The 25,845-nt window shown below is 35.1% G+C and overlaps 1 protein-coding gene across 3 annotated transcripts in view; it reads left to right on the top strand.

Moving 5' to 3' along the window:
* Positions 1-476: 476 nt before the first annotated feature.
* The window catches only part of LOC111054702 (nucleolar transcription factor 1-A-like), a 68,212-nt gene continuing 42,843 nt past the window's right edge, over positions 477-25,845 (top strand). For 2 of the 3 annotated variants that reach the window (XM_039422580.1, XM_039422582.1), the window contains exons 1-7: positions 477-702; positions 2,207-2,296; positions 3,964-4,020; positions 5,727-5,842; positions 7,944-8,078; positions 19,809-19,910; positions 21,673-21,794. In XM_039422580.1, coding sequence (XP_039278514.1) covers positions 2,209-2,296; positions 3,964-4,020; positions 5,727-5,842; positions 7,944-8,078; positions 19,809-19,910; positions 21,673-21,794 — 620 coding nt within the window. In that variant the 5' untranslated portion in view covers positions 477-702; positions 2,207-2,208. The remainder of the gene's footprint in view (positions 703-2,206; positions 2,297-3,963; positions 4,021-5,726; positions 5,843-7,943; positions 8,079-19,808; positions 19,911-21,672; positions 21,795-25,845) is intronic. The other variant, XM_039422581.1, reaches the window with a different exon arrangement.

Raw genomic sequence — 25,845 nt, 5'->3', positions numbered from 1 at the left:
ACACTACCAAACTAAATGCCTCTGCTTCCCTAATCACCCCTGGCACATTTCTGTACAAGAAGAATTACATTTTTCATTTTTCATGTAACTTTATTTTCACTATTAATTCGCTTACATTGCAGACTCATAGCAACTATAAAAAAACATTCTTTCAGAATAAAATTTTGTTGAATGCGATTCAAAGGATAGGTAATCTAGTTCCAGAGAGAATCTAGGGCTTCTTGCGGACTTTGTTGTTCTCTATCAGAAAGTATAGCAAGTTCGATTATCATTGAGAAGCGTCAATAATAAATTTCAGTTTTGACTTGGCTTATTCCACTGTTCCTATTTTTTGGCTGAAATTGATTATTTTCAATCATTGAGCTCAGTGGATACGGCTTCAGAAACATTAATATCTAGCCAACTTTTACGACAAAGAATCTGGCCATCAACGTTTGGAAGGTCGCTGTTTTCAACAAGGAAAAGATCAAGACAGCAGCGTTGCTTTTTCTCCAGTTTCCGTTTTCCGTTGATTGTTGTCTTTGGCGCTTTTGCAATAAGCTGTTACAAAGATTGTTTTGATGCAAATTTTGAGGTTGTAGTAACTAGTAAGTTTCTATATATTATTTTCTGTTTGCTTATGTCTTCACTTAAGTGTTCTAAATACATAGCGTTAATATAAAATCGATGTTAAACGGTTTCAAAATTCGACACAATAGTTCGGTAAGTACCTAGGTTACAATTTATAATCTAAATTATAATTTATTATAGTCTAGCATATAGCTTGAATATCATCTAAACTATTATTAAATATATAAACCCAATTGTTCCATAAACTATAAGAATTGAAGACGTGCTGTTCTAATCCCAACATTAGAGTATTCATTTTAATAAATGAATTTAAAAAGAATCTAACCTCAATTTGAAAGACTGCGACTTATTTATTTGTAAATTAGGTTAACCCTATTATTGTATTTATGCTCAATGAATTCACAAATCTTGGTTTTTAGCAGAGAAAATTTGCTTATTATTTCTTTTCAATTGTCATTTGAAGTTAGGACACTGGTGTGTGGTGTCCGGTAAGTTTTCAGAAGTAAACAAATTTGAATTGAATAGGCAAACATGGAATCAAATTGAACATGCTCCAAGCCAACGCTTGCACGCTTGCATTCAGTTCATAATAAAAAAACATAAGCATTCAGAAAAGCTTGATTCTTTTGCTAAATCGTAGCGTTCCAGAGAACTTTGAGTTTTAAATGTTGTTGAAGTTATTAACTCAATTTCCCTATTAGGTATTAATTATTACTACACTATTATTGAATATATAAAACTGCATTGTTTCATAAAAGAGTAATAAAATACGTGCTAGTCTATCTCTAAATTGAAGTCGAGAATTTAGTATTACTATACATAACTTTTTATTAATTTAATTTCTTGCTTAAAATATAAATTTTAATACAAGACTTCAAAAGATTAAAATACTGATTTGGCTTATCCCAAAATCTTCAACGTGCAATAGTAGAACTTGCTTTTTGAACAGGCCACACACACTTCCCCATTCTCAGAATATAAAATAACAGCTGCTTAGGGGTACATCACATCAGATGCACGTATGTGCAAGGGCACGCAATACCATGCATGATCACGCGTGCCGATGAAAAATAAAATCTGGAAAGAGCCAAAACGTTGTGACTTACATGTAGCTGCTCACACTGAACGCCACCAGCAAGTGCACGCTTTCAGTGTGACTGTTTCTTTTCACATTTCGTTTCTCATCTTGGATGCGCTTACAAAAACATGCATTCAATGTGATCAACTCTGTTTGTTCAACTCTTAGATAAAGCGTTCAAGGAAGACTGCAGAAAATCTGTGGGAATCCAGCCCTATAAATTGGTATGTTCTTGTGACAACGGTATACCCTTGGCTAATCTATAAAAAATAATTGTTACACTTATTTGTCACACTATAGATGGCCATGATACAATGCAAAATACATTTTGTGTTTGGTACCCCTGTGGTATACCGTTTTAAATGACTATCTCTTTAACTATTTATACTTCTTCAATTTGTTAGGAAAGCTCAAAAACATCTATCTCTCAGAAAACAACCGATAAGATTGTTTCTAATAAGCTATGGTTTTTCAGTAATTTTGTTAGTAAAGCTCCTAAACATCCCTTAGAAAATTACAGGTAATTTTTGTTTCTAATAAACTTTGTTTGGGTTTCAGTCATGAATAATGAACATTCACCGACCAAAAAGGCGAAGAGGCCGAGAAAGGATAAGGGTGAAGAAGAGTCACCAAGGAAAAAGCTCAAAGGTGAGAATTGGCTTATATACAAGTACGGGATAAGAAATTCACTAATCACGCATCCTCACGTCTCAACTACTCAACTGATTAACTTGAAATTTTTCATATAGATTCTTAATTAAGGCTGTGCAAAGGCTAAAAATAAACTTTCTACTCGTGATATTTTTCAAAGTTTTCAATTTGTATATCATCAAGCTATCAAAATGAATTTTTTTCAGGAAAACATTTTTTTTCTGATTACAGTATTACTTTGTGAGATATGAGCGCCTAAAGTTTAAATTTTTGGGACAGAACATTTCAAATTCGGTAGGAGATGAATCCATGAGATTTAGAGGATAGATTCTTCATGGTGTTGTTGATCTAGTAAAACAAAAATTTTCTAAAAAAATCAATTTTAAAAATAGTTATTCAATTTACTTAAAATAGTCAAAAATAACTTTTAGTTGAGTTAAGCCTATTTTTAGTGAATTGAATATCTTTTTCAAAATTTTTTTATTTTTCTAGATCAACAATACCATGAAGAATCCATCCCCTAAATCTCATGGATTTACCGAATTTGAAATGTTCTGTCCCAAAAATTCAAACTTTTGGCGCTCATATCTCAAATAGTAATGATCAGAAAAATATGTTTTCCTGAAAAACTTTTTCATTTTGATAGCTTGCTGATATACAAATCGAAAAACTTTGAAAAATATCACGAGTAGAAAGTTTATTTTCAGCCTTTGCACAGCCTTAACCGAGGCTGGTTAAAGGCCTATTTTAAATTCTTCAAGATTTCAGTTTGTCAAGTTCTCAATTAGACCCTTGGCAATCACGTGTTATCTGCTAGTTTATAATAAATATTTTAACAATTTTTTTCTTAAAAATTTCCCCGATCTAGAATAGTGCAGCTCAAACATATTGCTTTACACTATTGATATAGTATATTACGCTACAAGCACAGAAAGTTAGTGTTTACGGTATGAGGATAGTTTCCCGAGGGAGGCTTGCCGAGCCCGGAAATATGTTATTCGAATACCGTAAACACCTTTCTGAGAGAGTCGCGTACGATATTTTTCGCCACACTACAGGTAGCTGACGCCAAAAAGTTAAGCGGTTTCGTGGGTCTTAGCCGGAAAGAAACCTGTTTCTTACGTCAGACGTGAGTCGTCTGCAAACAATGTATTTCAAATCTATGTAGGGACTGGAAAACAGCTGCTTTCTGTGCAGTGTGGCGAAAAGAATTTATCCAATTGTGTGTTGTTATACAGACTAACTTGTCACAACTAAGCACCTCCACAACATGAGTATCCTTGCAGGGTTTTTAAATGTATGTGACAGAAGTTTTTGACGCTGCCTTGTTGGAGACCCCAGTCATTGGCAACGGCTTCAATTATTCAAGTAAATCAATCTTGCAAGTCTTTTTGTTTTGTGATACAATTAGTCAAATTATGACGATATAGTGTTTGTGATTGAGATGCGATACATCCAGGAATTCCTGGTCATTGGAAATTAGTTGTACTGTCAAGATATTTGTCTAATTTTGTAATTTTCAGTTAAATCTGTAGAAGAAGAGCCCGTATTTCATAGTAAACAAAAACGTTCATTGCCCAGCTTTTGACAAAAAATTCTTATAGGCTAAATTGTTTTTAACCTGTTTCCAAAAACTGTTTCTTGAATTAGGTTTTTTTTTACAGGAGATGATCCAAAGCATCATGTCGAGAATCATGTCGATAAAGAGCCGGTGGTATCAGGTGAGCAAATACTTTTGGTTTTCACATTTTAATCTTAAATTCTAATTTTAAATCAAATCAAAACTTTAGACCAGTTAGATTAACGTTATAAAGTCAGCACCAGGTAAACATTGGTTTGCTATCATTGTCTGTCATCAGACAGACGAAGCAGATAGCTCTATATATATACTTTTCTAGCCCCGCACCGTTGCCAAATCGTTTTTAGACCAAATGGACCTTTCGACTGTGTGTACCATCGCATTCTACTTGGAAAACTGAGTTTCTATGGTCCAAGGGACTCGGCCCTTTCCATCTTGGGCTTATACCTTTTTGGAAGGACTCAGCTTGTCTCCCTCAGTGATGCAATCTCCCAGACTCTTCCGGTGGCTTTTGGTGTTCCTCAGGGATCGGTGTTGGGGCCTACTTTGTTCCTAGTCATGATAAATGACCTCGACGACCATGGTTCTCTGATGTTTACGGATGATGCATCTCTGCTGTCGTCGGGTGCTGAGCTTGAGCGGGTTTTGGAGGCGTCTTCGATCTGTAAATTCATGGTTCCTGGCGAATCGATTCCAGCTGAATGAGGACAAGACCCAAAGGATCATCTGCAGCTTGTCACGAGAACTGTGTGACCCTCAGAATCCAGTAAAGCTGTTGGGTTTTGTCTTGGATTGCAAACTCAGCTGGAACAGTCATATACAGCAGGTAACCAGCCGACTCTCCCGCATTTGCTTTCTGCTGCTCAAGATGAGGGGCCTGGTGACGGAGAGGTATCTGGTAATGATGTATCATTGCCACATCACTTATAACAGGATCCTGTTGGGTCATCGGCAATGGGCTGCTGATGTCCTGAGGCTGCAAAAGAGGGCTATAAGAATTATAACATTAAAATCATGTATCGCATGACCACTTTCCTATTTAGAAAAATAAAGTTGCATTCAATATGGCGGACCAGATTTTTGAAGTCATAGTAAAGTAGTATTTTCAATTTGAGAAGGATCCCCAATCACACCCACCTCATAATCACATTTTTTATGAGATACTAAGCCGTTCTCATACTTTTTTCTCTCCTTTCTGCTTTAAATAGTATTGATTAATAATGTGAATATCTTCTGAACTGTTTGAGATATCGATATGCGGTTTCCACCATTCTTTTTTCTTGAAATTTCGTATCGAAATCATGTATCGCATGACCACCTTCCTATTTAGAAAAATAAAGTTGCATTCAATATGGCGGATCCAAGATGGCGGACCAGATTTTTGAAGTCATAGTAAAGTAGTATTTTCAAATTGAGAAGGATCCCCAATCACACCCACCTCATAATCACATTTTTTATGAGATACTAAGCCGTTCTCATACTTTTTTCTCTCCTTTCTGCTTTAAATAGTATTGATTAATAATGTGAATATCTTCTGAACTGTTTGAGATATCGATATGCGGTTTCCACCATTCTTTTTTCTTGAAATTTCGTATCGAAATCATGTATCGCATGACCACCTTCCTATTCAGAAAAATAAAGTTGCATTCAATATGGCGGACCAGATTTTTGAAGTCATAGTAAATTAGTATTTTCAATTTGAGTAGGATCCCCAATCACACCCACCGTCAATAACCTTTGTGTATGAAATATCAAGCCGTTCTCGGACTTTTCACCCACCCTGTATACTTTTTCTCTATGATAATATGTAAATTATGAATGTTATTGAAATTAATTGATGTGTTTCAGACGTGACTTGGACGGACGAGGAAAGAAAGAAGTTGCTATCAAGGATGGAAGCCCAACTGCCCGCAGCTGATTCGTCCATGTATAAAACAAGCCTGGCAGCTGTCAATTGGGACAGTGTAAGTAATTAAATATTAATTCATCACAATAAGTGTATGAGATTCATGATTTAATATCAGCAACTGATCAACGTTGGTATGCTATCCTTGTCTATCATCAAACAGTGCCGAAAATACTCTCTCTATCGTACCCCAGCCTCTGTTCAAGGTATTGGAATTGTACTCAATTATAGTACCTAATGATACTATAGTGAGATTCCGGTTTAAAAGTCAGCATCAGATCAACATTGGTTCGCTATCCTTGTCTGTCATTGGACAAAGCAGATAGCTCCATCCTTTTCCATCTCTGCACCGTTGTCAAGCTGCCTGCAATGCTTGATTTTAGATTCTAGATAGATAGCCTACAGTGAGATTTTCGTTTCAAAGTCAGCACCTCAACATTGGTTTGTCATCCTTGTCTGTCATTGGACAAAGCAGATAGCTCCATCCTTTTCCATCTCTGCACCGTTGCCAAGCTGCCTGCAATGCTTGATTTTAGATTCTAGATAGATAGCCTACAGTGAGATTTTCGTTTTAAAGTCAGCACCTCAACATTGGTTTGTCATCCTTGTCTGTCATTGGACAAAGCAGATAGCTCTATCCTTTTCCTTCTCTGCACCGTTGCCAAGCTGCCTGCTATGTTTGATTTTGGCTTTGAGAGTGTATGCACAAAGAAATCGTTCAGGCGTTCCGAGTTCCGCGTTCTTGGGAACTGAATACAATGAAAACTTTGAGTTCAATTCGTTCAAGAATTAGCACAGGAGAGATAGGCTAATCTTATTATATTTCTAAATTGATACTGAAGCTATAGATACTAGTTATCTGTTAGATATAGTTTGATTGATTTATTGAGTACTTTATTTATGTAGATTACAATATATACTGGCTTATACACTTATATACAATAGCTTACAATACAGCAAAATTATAGATGAATTTACATAATATAGACTAAGAAAATAATTATTGAACTGTATATGATATGAAAAAACAATTTGTAATATAATAACTATAGATAATAATCATATTGTTATGCATCTACATAAATTGGCGGAGCTTTGGACATATCAATGTCCATTCTTCGGAAAGAATATTAAAAATATCCTCCCCACTAACTCTCTACCAAAAGATTGATTGATTGATTGATTATATGCCTTTATTAGGGCGGAATTAGGAATCCTGGTCCTCTCTGCCACACAACCCTTTACAAAAGAAGAAAAATTTACAAAAGAACAGAAAAAATAGATTACATATTATGTAATAAGATTACATAAGATTAATATATAAGTAAATAAAACTATTAATCAAAATACAATACAACATATAATAAAAGAGAATTTCAAACTTTATTTATTTATACAATTGGAAACAATATTTCAAATTCCACTAGATAAATCTATAGGAAAACCTATCAGAAATGAAGATCTAATCAAGTTGCCATTCACTCACACATGCACACAAAACAACCCTAAAAATTAAGATTTTACAAGTATAATAATTATCAAAACAATATATTAAGATGAAATATTTTTGTATCTGTAGTTGCATAAAAGGTAGAAATGAGTTAAATTCATGTAGATTGATACAATGTGAATAGACAATAAAAATAAAGCTAAACCCGACCCAAGCCTAATCTGCGCCACCAGATCCCAGCCAATTCAATTCAAAGAGAGAGAGAGAGAGAGACCTATTATTAAATTTATACTGAAGCTACCTATACTAGCTCTCAGTCTGATAGTATCTTGCTTTTCTTAGATTTATTTTCAGTTGAGAAATAAAACTAGACCGCTTGTGTTTGACCGCCGCCATATTATATTTTCCTTAAAAAGAACGCGGGCCGCAGAACTCGGAACGCCTAACCACTCTCTGTGTGCGCATACTCTTGACGAGTCGGACTACCAAACCAGGAAGTGATCCCTAGTCTGAAAACATTGCCTAAATTGTAGAAAATTCATTCATATTTCTTTAATTATATTTGGTGTTTTATGGTTGATAAAATGGGAACTCATGATTGATTTCAACTTGAACTATTGTAATATTTCATTTCAATACTCTGACAATCTCTTATGCAATTTTGTAATAATTGTTCTTCGACAGAATAAATTATTATTATATTTTTCAGGTGAAATTTGACCATTATACAAGTGAGCAATGTCGTCATGAGTTTTCAACTATTCTGAGCAACATCAGAAAATTCCGGACTCTGTCAGAAATAATGGCGGATGCCGTCAAATGGGTCGATGCCCCCAAGAAAAAGGTAAGACAACCCACCCAATCATCGTAATTTTGACTATTTTTGAAAGTTTCGTGTATTTTATGATCGGCCTTGACAGCTGCTAGAAATTTTGTATAGAATAGAATGTTCTTATTCATTTAAATTGTTCAGAGATTGCAAAGATAACAGAGTAGTTCATGTGTACAAAATCCGGCTATATTATTAAATTTATTTGAACAGAAAAGAGTCGGTTACAAAGATATTATAACAATTCTGAAAGATAATATGGGAAAGAAAGTCATAACGGTGAAGACCAACTAAAATCAGCAAAATACAGAATACTTTCATTGAAGTGCATTCTGCAGGGTGGCGCACGATATGATCCAATATTTATTTGGTTTTGTCATGGAAAGTTTATTGTGAAAGCAATACAGAAAAAAATGAGATATAACTAGTCTACTGTATACCTGGCGATTAGTTTGTGGTCATTAAATGTAGCCACCTTCTTGTCTGATAACTGCTTCAACACGAACGTCTTGTTATTGGTGACTCGGCGACACATATCCTCGGTTATCTCGTTACATGCCTCAATGATTAGCACTCGCAGATCCATCATTGTGTTAGGATGCTCCTCAGCTTATCACAAAAGGGGTTGGATTAGAGAATCAGTGGTCCATGCAGGATGGAGCCAGACCACACCCGGGTTATACTTTTTGCATGGAAATTTTAACCAAAATGTCATTTCAAACCGATTTCCGAATTGTTTTGCCTGTGGGCATAACTGGCCCCCAAACAGTCCTGATTTGAATCCGTGTGACTATTTTCTTTGGGGATTTCTGAAGGAGAAGATCTTCGCTAAACATCCTAAAGCTCAAGTTTACCATCAGACGCTCAAGTTTACCATCAGTCTTTTGCTCAAGCAAAAGACGGATCGTTTGGTTCAAGCCAAAGACGGATGTAAAATTGCGTCCACACGCATCCGTCTTATGTCGTTTGTTTTCCTATTTTTGTGCTGACAAGTTCAGTTCTTAATATGTTTATTCATTTATTTATTCAATCATTCAGAATTATACAACTTACAGAAAAGTACCACAGGCTAACTTACGCCCAAAACGGTTTCAATTCTAATTTTTACAACAGTCCAAAGTAGCTAGAGGCTATGTGTTACTTCAATATGAATTGTGATATGGTTCATTGAGTCTGAATTGTATACGGTTGACATATATCCGGTAGATGAGTGATAATTATATCGTATTTTTTCGCTGATTGAACTGGATGATGCTATAATATTTAACAACATAATGACAAAAAAATTACTGTTAATCGCTAAATGGCTTTGTTTACATGTCATATCTCGAGACACAGTGATTGTAAATGGATTGAAATTTTGTATATAGTATTCTTATCAACAATATAGTACATCTATCTATATAGTACATCATCATGATAGTAAATCATAATAATTATCAACATCAAATTCTGAGAGTATCATGAGAATCAAGAAAGAAAAAAATGGTTAAATGGCGTTATATACAATCGATAAAAAAACTTGCTTATTTTCAAGTACTCGCGAGGCATTTTATTAATTTGAGGGCGCTGAATCCGAATCTGAAATCACAATTTCTCTATCTCCATTTTTACGCGATTTAGGTTTTGGTGGATAGGCAAAAGACGGACGGTTTGATGGAAAAAGATTGCCGGCCGATACATTTTAAGTTTGACGACTTAAGCTTGAAGACCCATCCGTTTTACCGTCCAGACGCAACGACTTACATGCTCCGACTTTTGCTTGAGCAAAAGACTGAAGCTAAACTTGAGCCTCTGGACCGGGCTTAACACACTGGTGGATCTGCGAGTGCTAATCATTGAGGCATGTAACAGATAACCGTGGATATGTGTCGCCGAGTCTACAATAACATAGGCGTTCGTGTTGAAGCAGTTATCAGACAAGAAGGTGGCTACATTGAACACTTAACGGCCAGAAACTAATCTCCAGGTATACAGTAGACTAGCTATATCTCATATTTCTGTATTGCTTTTACAATAAACTTTCTACGACAAAAATAAATGTTGGATCACATCGTGCACCACATTGTATATCTATATTTTGAAAGCTATAAAAATAGTTTCATTGGGATGAATGCTAATAATGAAACAGTTTCATTGAGATAAATACTATATCTACATTTTGAAAGCTATCTGCGTCTATAGTTGGGGGAAAATCCATCTATATAATTCTTGTTGATGTAAATAAAACATTTTCATAAATATACTGTGTAGCATTGCTTGCCTTTTATTATTGAATAAGATACAGAGAGAGAAACAATTTTGGTATAAATTTGTCTGTTGTACTCTCTCAATTACAATATACTATATACAGATTACAATATACTGTCTTATACACTTATTTACAATATCTTACAATACAGCAAAATTATAGATGAATTTACATGATATAGACTAAGAAAATAATTATTGAACTGTATATGATATGAAAAAGTAATTTGTAATATAATTATTATCTATAGTTATTATATTACAAATTGCTTTTTCATATCATATACAGTTCAATAATTATTTTCTTATTCTATATCATGTAAATTCATCTATAATTTTGCTGTATTGTAAGCTATTGTATATAAGTGTATAAGACAGTATATTGTAATCTACATAAATAAAGTACTCAATCAATCTGTTGAGAGAGAACGTTATCTGAATCCCAATTCTTTGGTAGAGAGTTAGTGGGAAGGATATTTTGAATACTCTTTCCAAAGAATGGACATTGCTCCGCCAATTTATGTAGATGCATAACAATATTATCTATAGCTATTACCAATTGCCATAGCTATTGCCAGTTCGGCTCGAGCCGTGGAGATGACCGGTTGTTTCGTAGCTGCCTGCCTGCCTCAGATAAGATAATACTGTTTTTGCTCTATCGTGTTGAAAATGAATGTACTAACCTTGTAGCTTAATAACCTAAAAACTTACTTCATAACGTTTAGGCTGGTAAATTAGATTTAATTCATTTCTTATTCAATAATAACTTCTTTCTAATCATCATTTAAATTCTAACACTAATTCAGTTTCTTAATCACAATCTTAGAACCCGTAAATCACTGAAACATCCTTGCTTTTGACAGAAGAATTTCAAACTAACTTGTGAAACCTACTTCTCGAATTAGACTTTTTGAAAAATTTATTCCAACTTGAAAAATTAAATTCCAATATTGGATCACGTGTATTTTTTTCTTTGATTCTAATTATCTCTGTCTTACAGTACACTAAAGAAAATAGAAATAAAAGATTGCAGTAATTAATGATGATAATTAAATGATCTATATCCTATTTGAAAATTAGTTTTTCTCTATTGTAATATATTTCTTAATATTGGTTTTTCTGTTCACTTTTCTGGAAAGGGAAACTGAGCTTTGTTGACGATTTAATTTTGATACAGGCCGAAATGGTTTTGTAAAATTCGGCAGGCTGCTCTGTAATTTTTGTAAGCATTGCATCCTGTAGTAGTCGCTCTTGGCCTGGTATGGGACGGGGTACGAGCGATTCGACAACAGACTATTTCGTTTTATTTTTTCTGCCTGTTATAAACTTTCATTCATATTTGTTAACGGTTTTCAGTTGTAAACATAATCGAGCATTGTTTTATTGTGTTCATTTCCCTACCTAGAAAACCTCTATAACTGTTCTTAAACTACCGAGTCATAAATACGAATTTATATTCCGTTGCCAATATTCAATTATAATACATTTTAATATAATTATCATTTTTAAAATTATTATTGAATTCATAAGTTTTAATTCTTAGACTACCAACGGGACAATATGTCCCAGCAGAAATGACCAACCTCATACTACAACTGGGACAATATGTCCCAATAGAAGTTTATCGAATCCCAGTGGGTGAATAGATCTAAACTAATGGGTTATGAATCCCAGCGTTAGTCTAGGGCCTATTCTGTAAAATACATCAGCTGTTTAGAACTATCTGATCGCCATATTATTGTGAATTGAGGTTATATTGTAGTTATATGCTTTCACGCATGCATGTGTCAGATGCTGGTTTTGTTTTGAAGCTGTTCTAATTTGATTTGCAGTGTCATTTTGAGTTGAAAGTAAGTAAATATCTTCATTTATAATGTCAATAATAACATGTGAAATTGAAATTGCAAAGCTATTTACTGAATTTTATTCATTTTATCGTGTTTTTTGTATTAGGCCATATTATCCCAATTGTAAAATTAATTATTTGGTATTTGACGGGACAAGCTTCATAGACCGTATTCGGTAGTCTAAGGGTTAAACGTAAGCCCTATCTTAATTTCAATACCCATAATTTAATTTCGAGGATTTTTATTCAAGGAAATTACATTCATACACTAAAATACACTCATACACTAACTCATAAACGAATAAGCATTCATAGTACTTGACCTAATTAATCTACATAATCACGATAGTTTCTAGCTCTTCTTTATTTTTCTTGCTTCGCTTTATGTCGGTGTTGGGAACTAAATATTTAATTGGTTGTCTTAGTGGTCATGAATAGGAAACTTAATATGGAGAAGATTGAAAAGTTTCTAACACAGCAAAAAAAAAACCGGGGCTAATAGTAAAAGGCTATAAGTATAGGCGGGATAATCGGCGGGCTGATGATAGTGTTGTTTGGAGGTGCTTGGTTAGGACATGTTCAGCGACAATTAGAACTAATTTAAGCGAATCTAAAGTTTTGAAAGATGATGGTTTACATAGTCATTCACCACAAAAACATGAAGGTCACAATAGCATGGAAAATTCACCAAGCAACAGGGAAAAGGTAAATAACGATGAGTCAATTTTGTCGAGTGGTCCCAACTCACCTGTTGCCTGTGGTGGATCTGACAAGATATCCACAAAAAATGCAGCGGTAAACACACCTTCATACAGAAGAGACTCTCCGTCTCTTCTTTCGGCAGCACTTGACGAATCTCTGAGAGAAATTGAGCTTCAGCAACAAAGAGAGATGGCATTATTGCACATGCTATGAGTCTACAAATCGAGCTGGAGGCTTGTAGAGAAGAACAAACATCTTTAATGCACACACACCAAGCGAGGATAGATGAATTAGAGTCGGCCCTTCGAGTTCAGAATGTTTGGAAACAGGAGAATGAAAACCTTAGAGCAAACATTACTGGAATGATGACTACAATAGAGGTTTTAGAGGCTGATAATGCACTACTGAGAGCTGAAAATGAATCGTTGAAAATGGAAACAGAAGACCTTAGAAATTTCTATTCGCCGGGTGAAACTATAATTGACTCATCTTTTGACTGTGGTGAATTAAGAGCAGGAAACTCTTTCAATGTTTTATCGCAAACTAGTCAGTCTGTTAGAAATAAAATTATAGAAATTGGTCATTGCGGGGGAAAAGCTCCTTTTGGATATGAAAATAAAAATAAAAAAAGTCATGATGTTGAGAGTATTGCTGGAAATGAGCTAAATAAAACGTACAGAGAAGCTTTGAAGACTGCTGAAAAACTGAACTCAAATCAAATGAAAGTAGGAAAGGTAGAGTGTTACTATTGACATCTAGACATGGACGAGATTGTAGTGACCTTCTCAATAAAAGATAAAAAAGAAAGTTTGAGGTTCAGTGTTTCTTCAAGTCTGGCGCAACAATTGAAGCAGTAGTAGAGTCAGCTAAAGACCAAACGAAAGATTTCAGTGAAAATGATTATTTAATTATACTGGGTGGCAGTAGCGGCTCGTGATCTTCTAGCTTGGGGGTTCAACCTCATGATCTATTGGAGAGAAAGGTCAAGAGGATATAGAGTATTGAGCATAATCAAGTGTAAAGGTGATCAATAATAATTTTAAGGAATTACACCCCAAAGATTGAGCATATTTTCTACAAATATAAATTTTTTGTCCTGTTCATATTTTTCTTGTTTGATTTTTACTTCGGGAGTTGGTCACCATTATGTTTTATTTTACACCTACCCTCAATATCAATATTGGTTGTATTTAACAAATACTGAACCTTATTCATATTTCTTCATCAAAATGCTGTTACGGTAACACAATAAATTATATTCACACTCTCACTAAAAGAAAATGGACACACTAGAAATACTCACGAATACACGAAACACACTAGAAATTACTATATTCTTCTACATGCAAAAACAATTTATACAACGAAAAATGCAGTGAAATCTATCACAACTGTATACAGTATAATATATATACTTATACCCAAAATCATATCGTATAACCTCAAAACTGTCACGCTTTCTACTTCTTGTTTACCGCTTTTTTACTGTTTACTTCCACCAAATTTGAATTTATTGGTTATGTTCAAGATGGCACTGCTACTGAATCCGTATCATGAATATTCACGATTCATTCCGAGGTTTACCGAATGCTTCACTTGCCTCGGCTAGGTTCGGCTACTCTCGGATGAACTCGTGCAAAATTGGTTCAGACAGGATTGTGAACCAAATCCGTGCTAGCAAACCGATTCCCCTCCTCCGTTCCACTACCTCACCCAGCCCTGTTTTTGGGTTCACATCGGGGAATGAACACACTGCTTTCCACCTCCACGCGTCTCGTCGTCCCATTCGGTGCTGTATCAAGCAAGCCACTCCGGGATCTCAGGCACCGGCAGCAAAACATCAACGTTAAGTTTACGTAGATGAAAAATGTGATGTAATTTAATGAGAATAAAATAAAAATATAATTATTTGAGTTGCAAATTCATCATTGTATAGGAAGTTGATTCAATTCTGGGGGTTCAATGAACCATTGAACACATAGGACGAGCCGCCACTGCTGGGTGGTTCGAATAATATAATTGCTCCAAACTTGGATCATCTTCCGCAAATAAGAAATAAAATAGAAGAAATGGCGTCACTCTCCAATAAGACGAATGTAATGATAAGTACAATTCCGAACAGGTATGATAGGCCAGAACTCAACAAAACGATTGATCTCACAAATAAAGCAATTCATAGTTTAATCAACAGCGTCAAAGATAAAAATTCTAAGCAACTAGGCTTATGTTTCCTCAATGAGCGATTAAAAAGGCAAAACTTTACAAAACATGGCTTACATATGAATCGATCAGGCAAGAGAATTTTCTGTAATAGACTGGCAGAGTTAATTGAAAGCAGTTTGCAATCACCAGCTAGTTTGTTATCACAAAGTAACTCCCCTACAGGTGAACAGAGTTTTTTGGGGGTGGACCCACCCGGGCAGTTAATAGAGTAAAGTCGGGCAAAATAAATAAATAAAATAAATATTTTTATTGCATAAAAACTGTACATTACAGATATGGCAAACGTCAATTAGTATAAAAACAAATAAAATACATGAAAATGATCAATGTCACAAAGTACAAAACACAAAAATACAATAAGTTATCAACCACAGCTATTAATATTGATAAGTACACAATATTATTGAAATTTATCCACTAATTATCCATGTATTCCTTTATGGAATAGAAGCCAACATTCAATAAATATTTCTTCAATTGGGCTTTAAATACATTTTTATTTGTTTTAACAGATTTTATTTCATTTGGGAGCCTATTGTAAAAAATTATTCCTTGATAAAATGGATTTTTCTTTGCTATTGCTAAATTAACATTAGGTAAATGATAGTTATTAGCAGTTCTTGTTCTATGACTGTGGATATTGCTATTAGTGGGTAGAAAATTATTATCAACGGTGCTAAGGATAGTCTTATATATGAACAAAGATGGAAATGTGAGAATACTTTCAATTTTAAAATAATCTCGGCAGGACTGATATCTCATCAGTTTACACATACATCTAATGGCTTTTTTTTGTAAAGTAAATATTTTTCTTACATTTCTTTCAGAAGAATTGCCCCAAACTGCTACTCCATATCTCAGATGACATTCAAATAAAGCAAAATATATGCATTTAAGTATATTGAAAGTACAATAGCGGGATAGTGTTCTTAAAATAAAAATCACTGAACTTAGTTTAGAACAAGTATGATCCACATGAGATTGCCAGTTAAGACTAGAATCCAGATGAATACCTAAAAATTTACACACTTCAACCTCTGAAACGAACTCCAATTCCATCTACACACCATTCCTTTTCAGTGTGAATATACAGGGCATTGGAAGCAAAATTGAAGAGTTGAATGTACTCCTCGCAGATCTGAGTATCCATTGGTTGTGTCATTCAATGAGCTTTGGCTGGCTCCATGTGATACCACTATTCTGAACAGACTCAATAACTATATCCTTGCTTCAGCTTACAGTAGAAAGAGAAAAAGACGAGGTGGTACGTGTATAATCTTAAAAAAATCAATTAATTTTAAAGTTAGAGAAGATATTGAGGCCCTGGCTATTGAGAGTACATTTGAGTGTGCGGCTGTTGAGTTCAGTCTAAGGAGGAATGGGATTTCTAGAGTATTTGTAGTGATTTCTATATATAGAGCGCCGGATAGTTCTGTGGAGGACTTTTTAAATATCTATGACAAGCTTTTGTGTTTGCTCAAGCGCAACTTTAAACAGAAAACGATATTTATATGTGGCGATTTCAATATTGATCTTCTAAAAGAAAACAGTAGAGATAAGAATACGTTTTTGAACATTACGACGTCGAATTTATATAAATTCGTTTTTGACAAGCCTACTAGAATATCCTCGTTTTCAGCCACTTGTATTGATAATATAATCACGAATTACAATGTGGAAAAAATTCATGGAAATATAATAAATTGACCCTGGTCTCTCAGACCATCTGGCTTTAAGTGTGACTCTAGAGAACGGGTTTGCTGTGGAACGTCCTGGATATAAGTCGGGCAGATGTATAGATAATAAGTCACTCAATTCATTATACGAATTATTAAATACGGTAGATTGGTCACCCTGTTTCAGTAATAATGGTGGTGAAAATGCCTTTAATGCTTTCCATTCTTTATTTTATAATTGTTTTACTGAATGTTTCCCGCCCAAGAAGTTTAAAGCTACAGTGAAACACTTCAACAAAAGCTGGTTGACTAATGGAATTAGAATTTCATGTTCTAGAAAAAGAGAACTGTGCATAGAGGCTAGAACTAATAGGGAGCCTACATTTTTGAATTTTTTTGTCACCTATAAGAAAATCTTGAAAAAAATAATATTATTGGCCAAGCATTGGCATTACAAAACAATAATATAAAGTGGTTAGGTAACCTCATTTGAAAAAACGTGTTGAGGCACCATCACACTGAAAATAAAGAAAGAGTAGCTTAGCCTAGCTAAAATTATATAAAAACTTGATAAATGTTTATAATACAGAGAAAAAAATATGTTGAAGAGTACTAAGAGATAAACTGTCCCTTCATAAATGTATCATTCACTGCAATATGATAATATCAAAAATACAATATAAAAGTAACTAGAAGTATTGAGCAAAGAATTGAGTTAACTAATGGAAATGCTAATGTTTCTGATCCAGTTAAGGGTTGCATCTTTGTTCAATGATTATTTTTTGGAATGTGGTGCTGAACGGTCGAGCTCTGCTGGGCTGAGTCATGAGAAGCGTTATCTAAATAAAATAGGTAGACAATTTGGCATATTTAGATTCAGAGCTATTACTGAGAGTGAGTTGAAAGGAGCGATCTTGGGTTTGAAAAATACTGGTTCATGTGGCTGGGATGAAATTTCTTCCAGGGTAGTGAAATGGGTATGTCCCATTATATTACAGCCTCTCACACACGTTTTAAATTTGTGTCTGAAGGAAGGGATATTCCCACAGAAACTAAAATTCGTTGTCATTAAACCCATCCATAAGAAAGAAAGTAAAAAAGATGTAAAGAATTATCGGCCTATAGCATTATTGACGACTTTCTCCAAGATTTTCGAAAGGGTTATATTTCAACAGATGTCCGCTTACTTGGAGAGTGAAAGAATATTTTATAATAAACAATATGGTTTCAGAAAGGGTGCATCAACTACGTTTGATGTTATATCCGATTTGTTGGGGGCTCTGGATGGGTCGCGGAGGGCTGTGGGTGTCTTCTGTGACTTATCCAGAGCGTTCGAGATGGTCGATCATGAACTCCTTTTGAGTAAGCTCAAATTTTATGGATTTAGAGGTCATGCAGAGGTGTTTTTGAGATCCTATCTTGTGGATAGATACCAGGCTGTGAAAAATGATTGGGAGGGCTCTCAGGTGCTTTCTGAATGGCAGCTGGTTAAGCGAGGGGTTCCTCAGGGCTCCATACTTGGGCCTACATTGTTTAATATATTTATCAACGACCTGTCCTGCAATGTTGATGGTAAATTGGTGTTGTACGCTGACGACACAACAATCTTACTTGAAGGAAACAACTATCAAGATGTCATGGAGAAGGCTAAGATTGCCATGCAGCAGCTCAATGGATGGTTTCATGATAATTCCTTGAAGCTTAATATAAGCAAGACAAATTTTATTAAGTTCTCTATGAGAAGTAATAACAATGATCCAGCTATTGTTGGATGGGAGTGTCCTGCTACTGATAAGACAAAGTTTCTGGGGATTGAATTGCAGGCAAACTTGAAGTGGGATGGTCACATAGAGAAACTCCAGAAAAGGCTTTACCATGCTCTCTTTGCTCTGAGGACTGTTAAGTCGAAATCAAATCTCAAGACAGCTCTGAAGGTTTACCATGGGTATTTTCTTTCACTCATTAGATTTAGTATTTTGTTTTGGGGGTCTGGAAGAATTCATCTGAACACAAACTTGAAAATGCAGAAAAAAGCACTTCGGATTTTGGGGGGAGTGGGTCCATCTTTCTCCTGTAAGACCATATTCAAGGCACTCCGACTACTTACAGTTCCAGCGATATACTTCCTTGAAGTTGTTTCGTTTGTGTTCAAAAACAAAAATATTTTTAATGCTAACAGAATTTGTCATACTTATGAAACACGAGGTAAAAATACAGGATTATTCCAGTTCCCTATCCATAGACTGACTCTTCTCGAAAAGGGACCGTACTATTCAGGACTCAAGTGCTTTAATTGCATTCCTGAGGATATAAGGCTGTGTAGCAGCTATAAGTTATTTGTTTCAAAGATAATTAGGACACTGGTAGAGGCTTGTCCTTATACCATTGAGGAGTGTTTTAGAGCATTCATGTGACTCCATTCTAAAAATGAGTTGCCATGTTGTATGCCACTTGAGCACCGCTCAGAATTTGTGGCTTCACACAACAAAAATATAATAATAATAATAGCTTTTTTCATATCATATGCAGTTCAAAAATCATTTTCTTAGTCTATATTATGTAAATTCATCTATAATTTTGCTGTATTGTAAGCTATTGTATATAAGTGTAAAAGCCAGTTTATATTGTAATCTACATAAATAAAGTACTCAATCAATCAATCAATCTGTTATTTCGATTTTAAAATTTGAAGTATATTTGTTTCAAACACAAAACAAAATTTATGGTTGTATGAAGAATGATTAGATGACTAAGATCGAATGAATAGAAATAGAAAATAGTATGATGCAGAAAATAGTAGAGCTGGATTCGCAGACAACAACAGCGATATGATGAATTTAAGCTGGTTTCCAACACAACAGTGAAAATATAATTTCCATAAGTTTTAATGGGATTATTCACACTTGCTCGGCCGTGCTGAGTGGAAATAGTCCCATTACAACTCATGAGAATTATAATTTCACTGCCACTGATTTGTAAAAATCCAGCTCCATAATAGTAATGAATGAATAAAAATACAAAGTATCGTAACATTTATTGATTTTTCAGACTGCCCACCCGGATAAGCCAAGCAAACCAATGACGTCATACATCATATTTTATGCCGAGAAAAGGGCGAAGCTTGCAAAAAAGTACCCCGACATGAAATGTGTGAGTTGAGATTCAACAATTAATCATTTTATTAGTCATAAAGATGCAAACAATAAGCTTTGTCAATAATATACCACTTAAGGACCACGTTATAATGGCACATAGTATAGTGAGGTTCACGTTATAATGGCAGTGGATAAAGATAGAAGAATAGCGATGCCGATTCTCTCCATTGATTAATATTATATTTCTACACTGTCAAAAACTTAATTGGCATTGTTGTGGACCTAGAAAAGGATAGTACCACCGGCTTTGTCGAATGATAGACAAGGATAGCAAAACCATAGTTGATCAAATACTGTCATTATAACGTGGACCTCACTATAGAACAGCGTTGCCGATCTCTGCCTTCTATAGAAGAAAGCTGATACGGGTGTATCTGGTTCAATATTCACTGTTCATTCTTGTTTAAAATAATCAATTATATTTTATTCGGCAAGAAAATATTACTAATTTTACAATTAAGTGAGACTAAATATTTTGTTAATTATATATCTACATTGTTAAGAAACGATCTGACATCGTTGCTGATGTAGAATAGATAGCGCTAATTGTTTTGTCGAATGATAGGCAGAAATTACGGTGCTAGAAAAGGATAGCGCTATCTGCTTTATCGAATGATAAACAAGGATAGCTACACCAATGTTAATAAAATACTGCCATTATAACGTGTTGCTCACTGTCGTCTCTTCATTGAATAATTTTAATGCATGATACTGAAGTTATTTTTCAATAGTAATTTTAAGTAACTGTAATCTAAGGTGCCTTTTCATACTTGAGTTAACTTAATGACTTGATAACTATAATTAATTAAATGTATTAACTAGGTAATTAATATATATTAACTAAGTTTGATCACGTCAGGAAACAGATCTATAGCCCGTTTTTTACTTTCCTTGCCTATGGTAATATTGCTTTCGGAAAAAAATTAAGGTACCCCAATATCAAAATTTCTATAGGTTTCAAGGTCTCCTGAGTCCAAAAAAGTGGTTTTTGAGTATTGGTCTGTATGTGTGTGTATGAGTGTACGTTCGTCTGTGTACACGATATCTCATCTCCCAATTAACGGAATGACTTGAAATTTGGAACTTAAGGTCCTAACAATATAAGGATCCGACACGAACAATTTCGATCTAATGTAATTCAAGATTGCGGCGAAAATGTTGTCAAAAACAGAGGTTTTTTGCGATTTTCTCGAAAACGGCTCCAATGATTTCGATCAAATTTATACCCAAAATAGTCATTGATAAGCTCTATCAACTGCCACAAGTCCCAATATCTGTAAAAATTCCAGGAGCATCAATGCAAAGTTTGATTTTAGATTTCCAATTATCAGGCTTCAGATACAATTTGAACAAAAAATTTCAAGTGAAAAAGATTAAGCATGAAAATCTCTACAATTAATGTTCAGTAACATTTTCACCTAAAATTCAAAATAAGCTCGAAATTCGAGAAAATGATTTTATTTAAATTGCAAACTGTTGGCAACTGTTGATTCTATTAAATGATTCACTATGAAGAGATAGCAGACTTCGTGTGTCTCCAGCGTTATTGTCCTGTCACCAGCTGGCTTGGATCTTGAATAGTAGGCTTGAGATGCGCGTGAACACTAGCGTCAGTTGATAAATTTTCATAACGGCAAGGAAAGTTATGTGAGTACGCCACACCAGATTTTTAAAAATAGACAGTTGAATTTATCTGGTAATCTCCTGTTAATTCACGAATTACTTTTCTTGTTCTAATTAATATTCTGTAATTTCAGACGGAGCTAGCACAAAAAATAGCGGACAAATTCAAGCAATTGCCACCGGAAAAGAAACAGAAATATATTGACAAGTATGAAAGGCAGAAGGAGGAGTTCCAGGAGAAACTGAAGAAATTCTAGTAAGTTTTCTATTTTATGCAGTATATTTTTACACTTACTCGGTTTAACTAGTGATGATTTGACCATGGGTCCGGATTCCCCAAAACATAACTTTCAAAATACTCTCGATGAGAGTAATCTGTAACCGTTCTCGATCCGTCTTGGTCCTTAAATTTTCCCAACTATTTTTCTATTCTTCAATAATAAAAATATTAAAACTCGAATCGCCTCACTCTTCAACACTCATGGATACAATAATAATTATTACATGATAGCCAATATGATCTATTAGCATAGTCTCGACCATTATCTATTAGATTTGTAAAGCCCCCCCAAACACGTACCGTCTAGCCTGTCAGTTTTTCATGGACAGTCCGCCTGTTGGACTGACTACCCCATACACGTTCAGTTCCATTCTGTCCGGCAAGCGCTTCAAAACACATTGATTTCTTCGTGCGTTAAACATTTTTAGTAGTTTAGTTGAATATTTGTAGTAAGATTTTCTTAGTTTCGTGTGTAATTGTTCATTTTCTGAAGATTATTTATAGTTGACCGAAGCGAAGCTGAGGTCTTAGTTTCGACTCGATCGGTTTTTGTCTGTTTGTTTGTTTGTACCGCAGTTACAGTTGCAGTTCTTGTCCGATTTGGATGAAATTTGGTATACAAGTTCTTTAAAACAAGGCGCAGAAACCTATGTGTAACGTTTTTTTATAAGACCTCCGGTTTTAATATAAATTGTGCCGCTCTAAAATGTGCTGTATTGAATGAATGGTATCGTTGGAATGCTATCGATAGAGGACAAGAGTTGTCAGCGTGAACCTTGAAACGTCTGAGCCGCTCCAAATCATAATACTGTATTTATTAATTGAAGAAAACTTCTCACTTTATTGCACCATTTTCTTCTTCCCTTTTCAACACGATATTTCCCTGTTTCATAGATGAATAGTTTCTAGACCTACCGAGCCGGCCGGAGACATCACAGCTTAGTTAGTTACCTCTTGTTTTCGCTTTAGAATGAGATCGGAAACCGACTTGTGAGCATAAACATTCTGCATAGGCATAACAAGCCGCCATAACATTGAATCCACTTTTCATGAAAAACATTATTAGCAACCTCCTGTCATTGTCACCAACAAACCCATGTTATTTAGAATCATTTCCGTCACACTATCGTCTGTGAGACGATTCATAGTCTAAATTGCCTACTGCATATTCCATTTTTCTGTCAGTTGACCAATTTCTTATAATTAATTGTTAGAAAATTTGTAATATTGTAAATATGGGGACGATATGAAGGTACCTCCTTGAGAGACATTTATAAGTCCGGTGTCCCTGGAAACAATGTCTTTAGCACTTTCAAAGGAGAAAATAATAGATGTCATGGATAAATCTCACAATATACTGTACTTTCTTAATGGCCCTTCTCATTAGTTTGAAAGTTGTAGGCTATTCATGAGCGAGGTCTACTGTTCGCAGAACTACTAGTTTAAAATGTCTAGTGATGATGATTACGCCGTTTTAGGTTTATTACTCACAAATAATCACAGCAACAATTCACAACAACTTGCAACAACTCGATACTACTAACAACTGGAAAATAGAAATGAAGTTCGGCCGTGGCCTGACGCCGCTCCATATACACGTTCAGTTTTGACTGAAACTGATCTAAACTAAGCTATTGGATTAAACTAAGCTAACTAACTAACGTGATTGGCATGTGCATATCACGGAATTTTGTAAAAGACTGGCTAGAGTTACATTTTTGCTCCGAGAATTAAAATTCTGCGTTAGCCATCAAGTTTTAAAAACCACTTATTTTGGATTGTTCCATTCTATTCTATCATAATATTTACCTTTTACCTATTTACCATTTTTTACCTTTGGGGGAACTCAACCCATAGCATCAGGGCATTTTTGTGGCAGAAAAAAGCGATAAGAATCATAAGTAACCTTGGTGTTAGGGATTCATGCAGAGAAGCTTTTAGACAGCTGAATATTATGACCCTACCGGCACTTTTCATTTATAAAAATCTGTTACAGGTGAGACAAAGAATTTCCAGTTTTGATACCCAGTCAAATACCCACAATTTCAATACTAGTAATAGGGAGAATTTAACAGTGCCTCACGTTCGACTGAGGAAAACTTACAAAAGCCATTATTTCCAGCAAATAAAACTATTCAACAGGCTGCCGCTAGAAATTAGAGCGCTTCCAGTTGGTCGTTCCAGGATGGAAGTCAGCAAGTGGGTTACATCTAAGTCCTTCTATACAGTGCAAGAGTTTCTTGAAGGTGATATTGTTATTAATGTCTAGCAGAGTAGAGTTTGTATAAGTATTTTTCATAAAATAAGCATATTGTGATAATGTTACACTTGTGGTACAGTGTTTTAATTTGTTTTGTGTTTTGCTTTTTTGTTTGACTGTATTCGGTTGATTCAGTTGTTGGTTGTATTGTCACTTGGTAATCTTTTGTTTGTATTGTGATTTCCGCCAGTGATATGATTATGTTACTTTTATTGTACTGTTTGTATTGTGACTTTTGCCTATTACTGCACTGTATATGTTTATTGGCAATAAAAAATATCTTATATCCGGCAAGCCGGTTGAACTGATGAGTTTTCATTCGATCACCGGCCGCCTGTTCAGTCTTAACTGACAGTCCAGCCGGACCATACACACGCTTCGGCCGCCTGTCACAGGCGGACTGTTCAGTCGAAACTGACAGGCCAGTCGGTACGTGTATGGGGGATTTTACACTTTAGTTTTCTGAAAAAGTCAAGAGTCAAACGATTATTTTTTAAATGCTAATCAATAAATTATTATTAAACGAAAATCCAAATTTAATGCTGTAAATCACCCCGAAGACTTCTGCTACTGCAAATATTGACAACCGGGTTGACAGCTAGATGAGAATTCGATGAGAGCTACTATCCAAAAATTGTTTGCCAGCCCCGGAATCAAACCCGGTACCTCCTATTTTTTGTCAGTTATTTTTGTCGACATTGTTTGAAAGTGAATACCTAACTTTAACCATAGAGAAACAATAGCGTAAGTAGATATCCCATGGTATAGGGCGTTCATGTCGTAACTTTTACTGTTATCTCAAGCTGATAGTCCACGTAGTTCTTTCCTGTGAAGCTTTATGACGCTGGTAGTCTCTCATATTGTGCCGTTCATAAACTCTCACCCGGCCAAAACAGTAAAAATCGACAATAATCTACAGTGATCGGCTTGAGATAACAGTAAAAGTTGCGACATAAACTCATTAGACCATGGGATATCTACTTACACTATTGTTTCTCTATGCTTTAACTCAGTCGGTTTCAATTTGATCTAAATTCGAGAGAGAGAGAGAGAGAGAGATAGTTTTCAGCTTGACTGGCATTTTCTTCTTTGGGAAATCACTTTATGATGTATATTCGTGCGATAAATAACATTATTAATTTTTTTTTTTATTGTACAATACTATAGCTATCTAGTCTGGAGACTAATGAGCTAATTTTTTCTACCCTAACATACTACTTGAAACTTGAAAATGTTAACAGCGAATATCTCATTAGATATTCTCACTGATATTGATTGTTTAATTAATATGTACACTTATGACTGTACTATAGAAGCTAGATTCACTCAATCACTGCTCTGCTCTTTCACTGGACACTAATTGAACAAGCACTACACTAGCTCATACGGTTTCCTCCTTTTGAGCCTCCGCACCAACCCTCCATTGTCTAGCAGCTGGATCGCCTCAACGTTGTCGTGTTGGTGCAGTCGCCCCTCGTGCCTCTCCGCATGCCTCTGGATCTCGGTGGACACCAGGTCGACGTGCAGGTCTCTATGAAGATCGCTGTTCCTGACATACCAAGGAGCATCCACAATGTTCCTCAGCACCTTGTTCTGGAACCGTTGTATTACATTGATGTTGCTGTCTTTGGTACACCCCCAGAGTTGTATACCATATGTCCATACTGGCTTTAGTATCTGTTTGTCAGATAGGATTTTAATATATCTGTAAATTGCTTTGGTAGCACTTTTTTCAGTTTGAAAAGAAGACCTTCATGCCACACTTTA

Source organism: Nilaparvata lugens, chromosome 3 (assembly GCF_014356525.2).
Source record: "Nilaparvata lugens isolate BPH chromosome 3, ASM1435652v1, whole genome shotgun sequence".
NCBI classification, from domain to species: Eukaryota; Metazoa; Arthropoda; class Insecta; order Hemiptera; family Delphacidae; genus Nilaparvata; species Nilaparvata lugens.
Note: the sequence above shows the minus strand (reverse complement) of the source record. Positions and strands in the feature narration are given on the sequence as shown.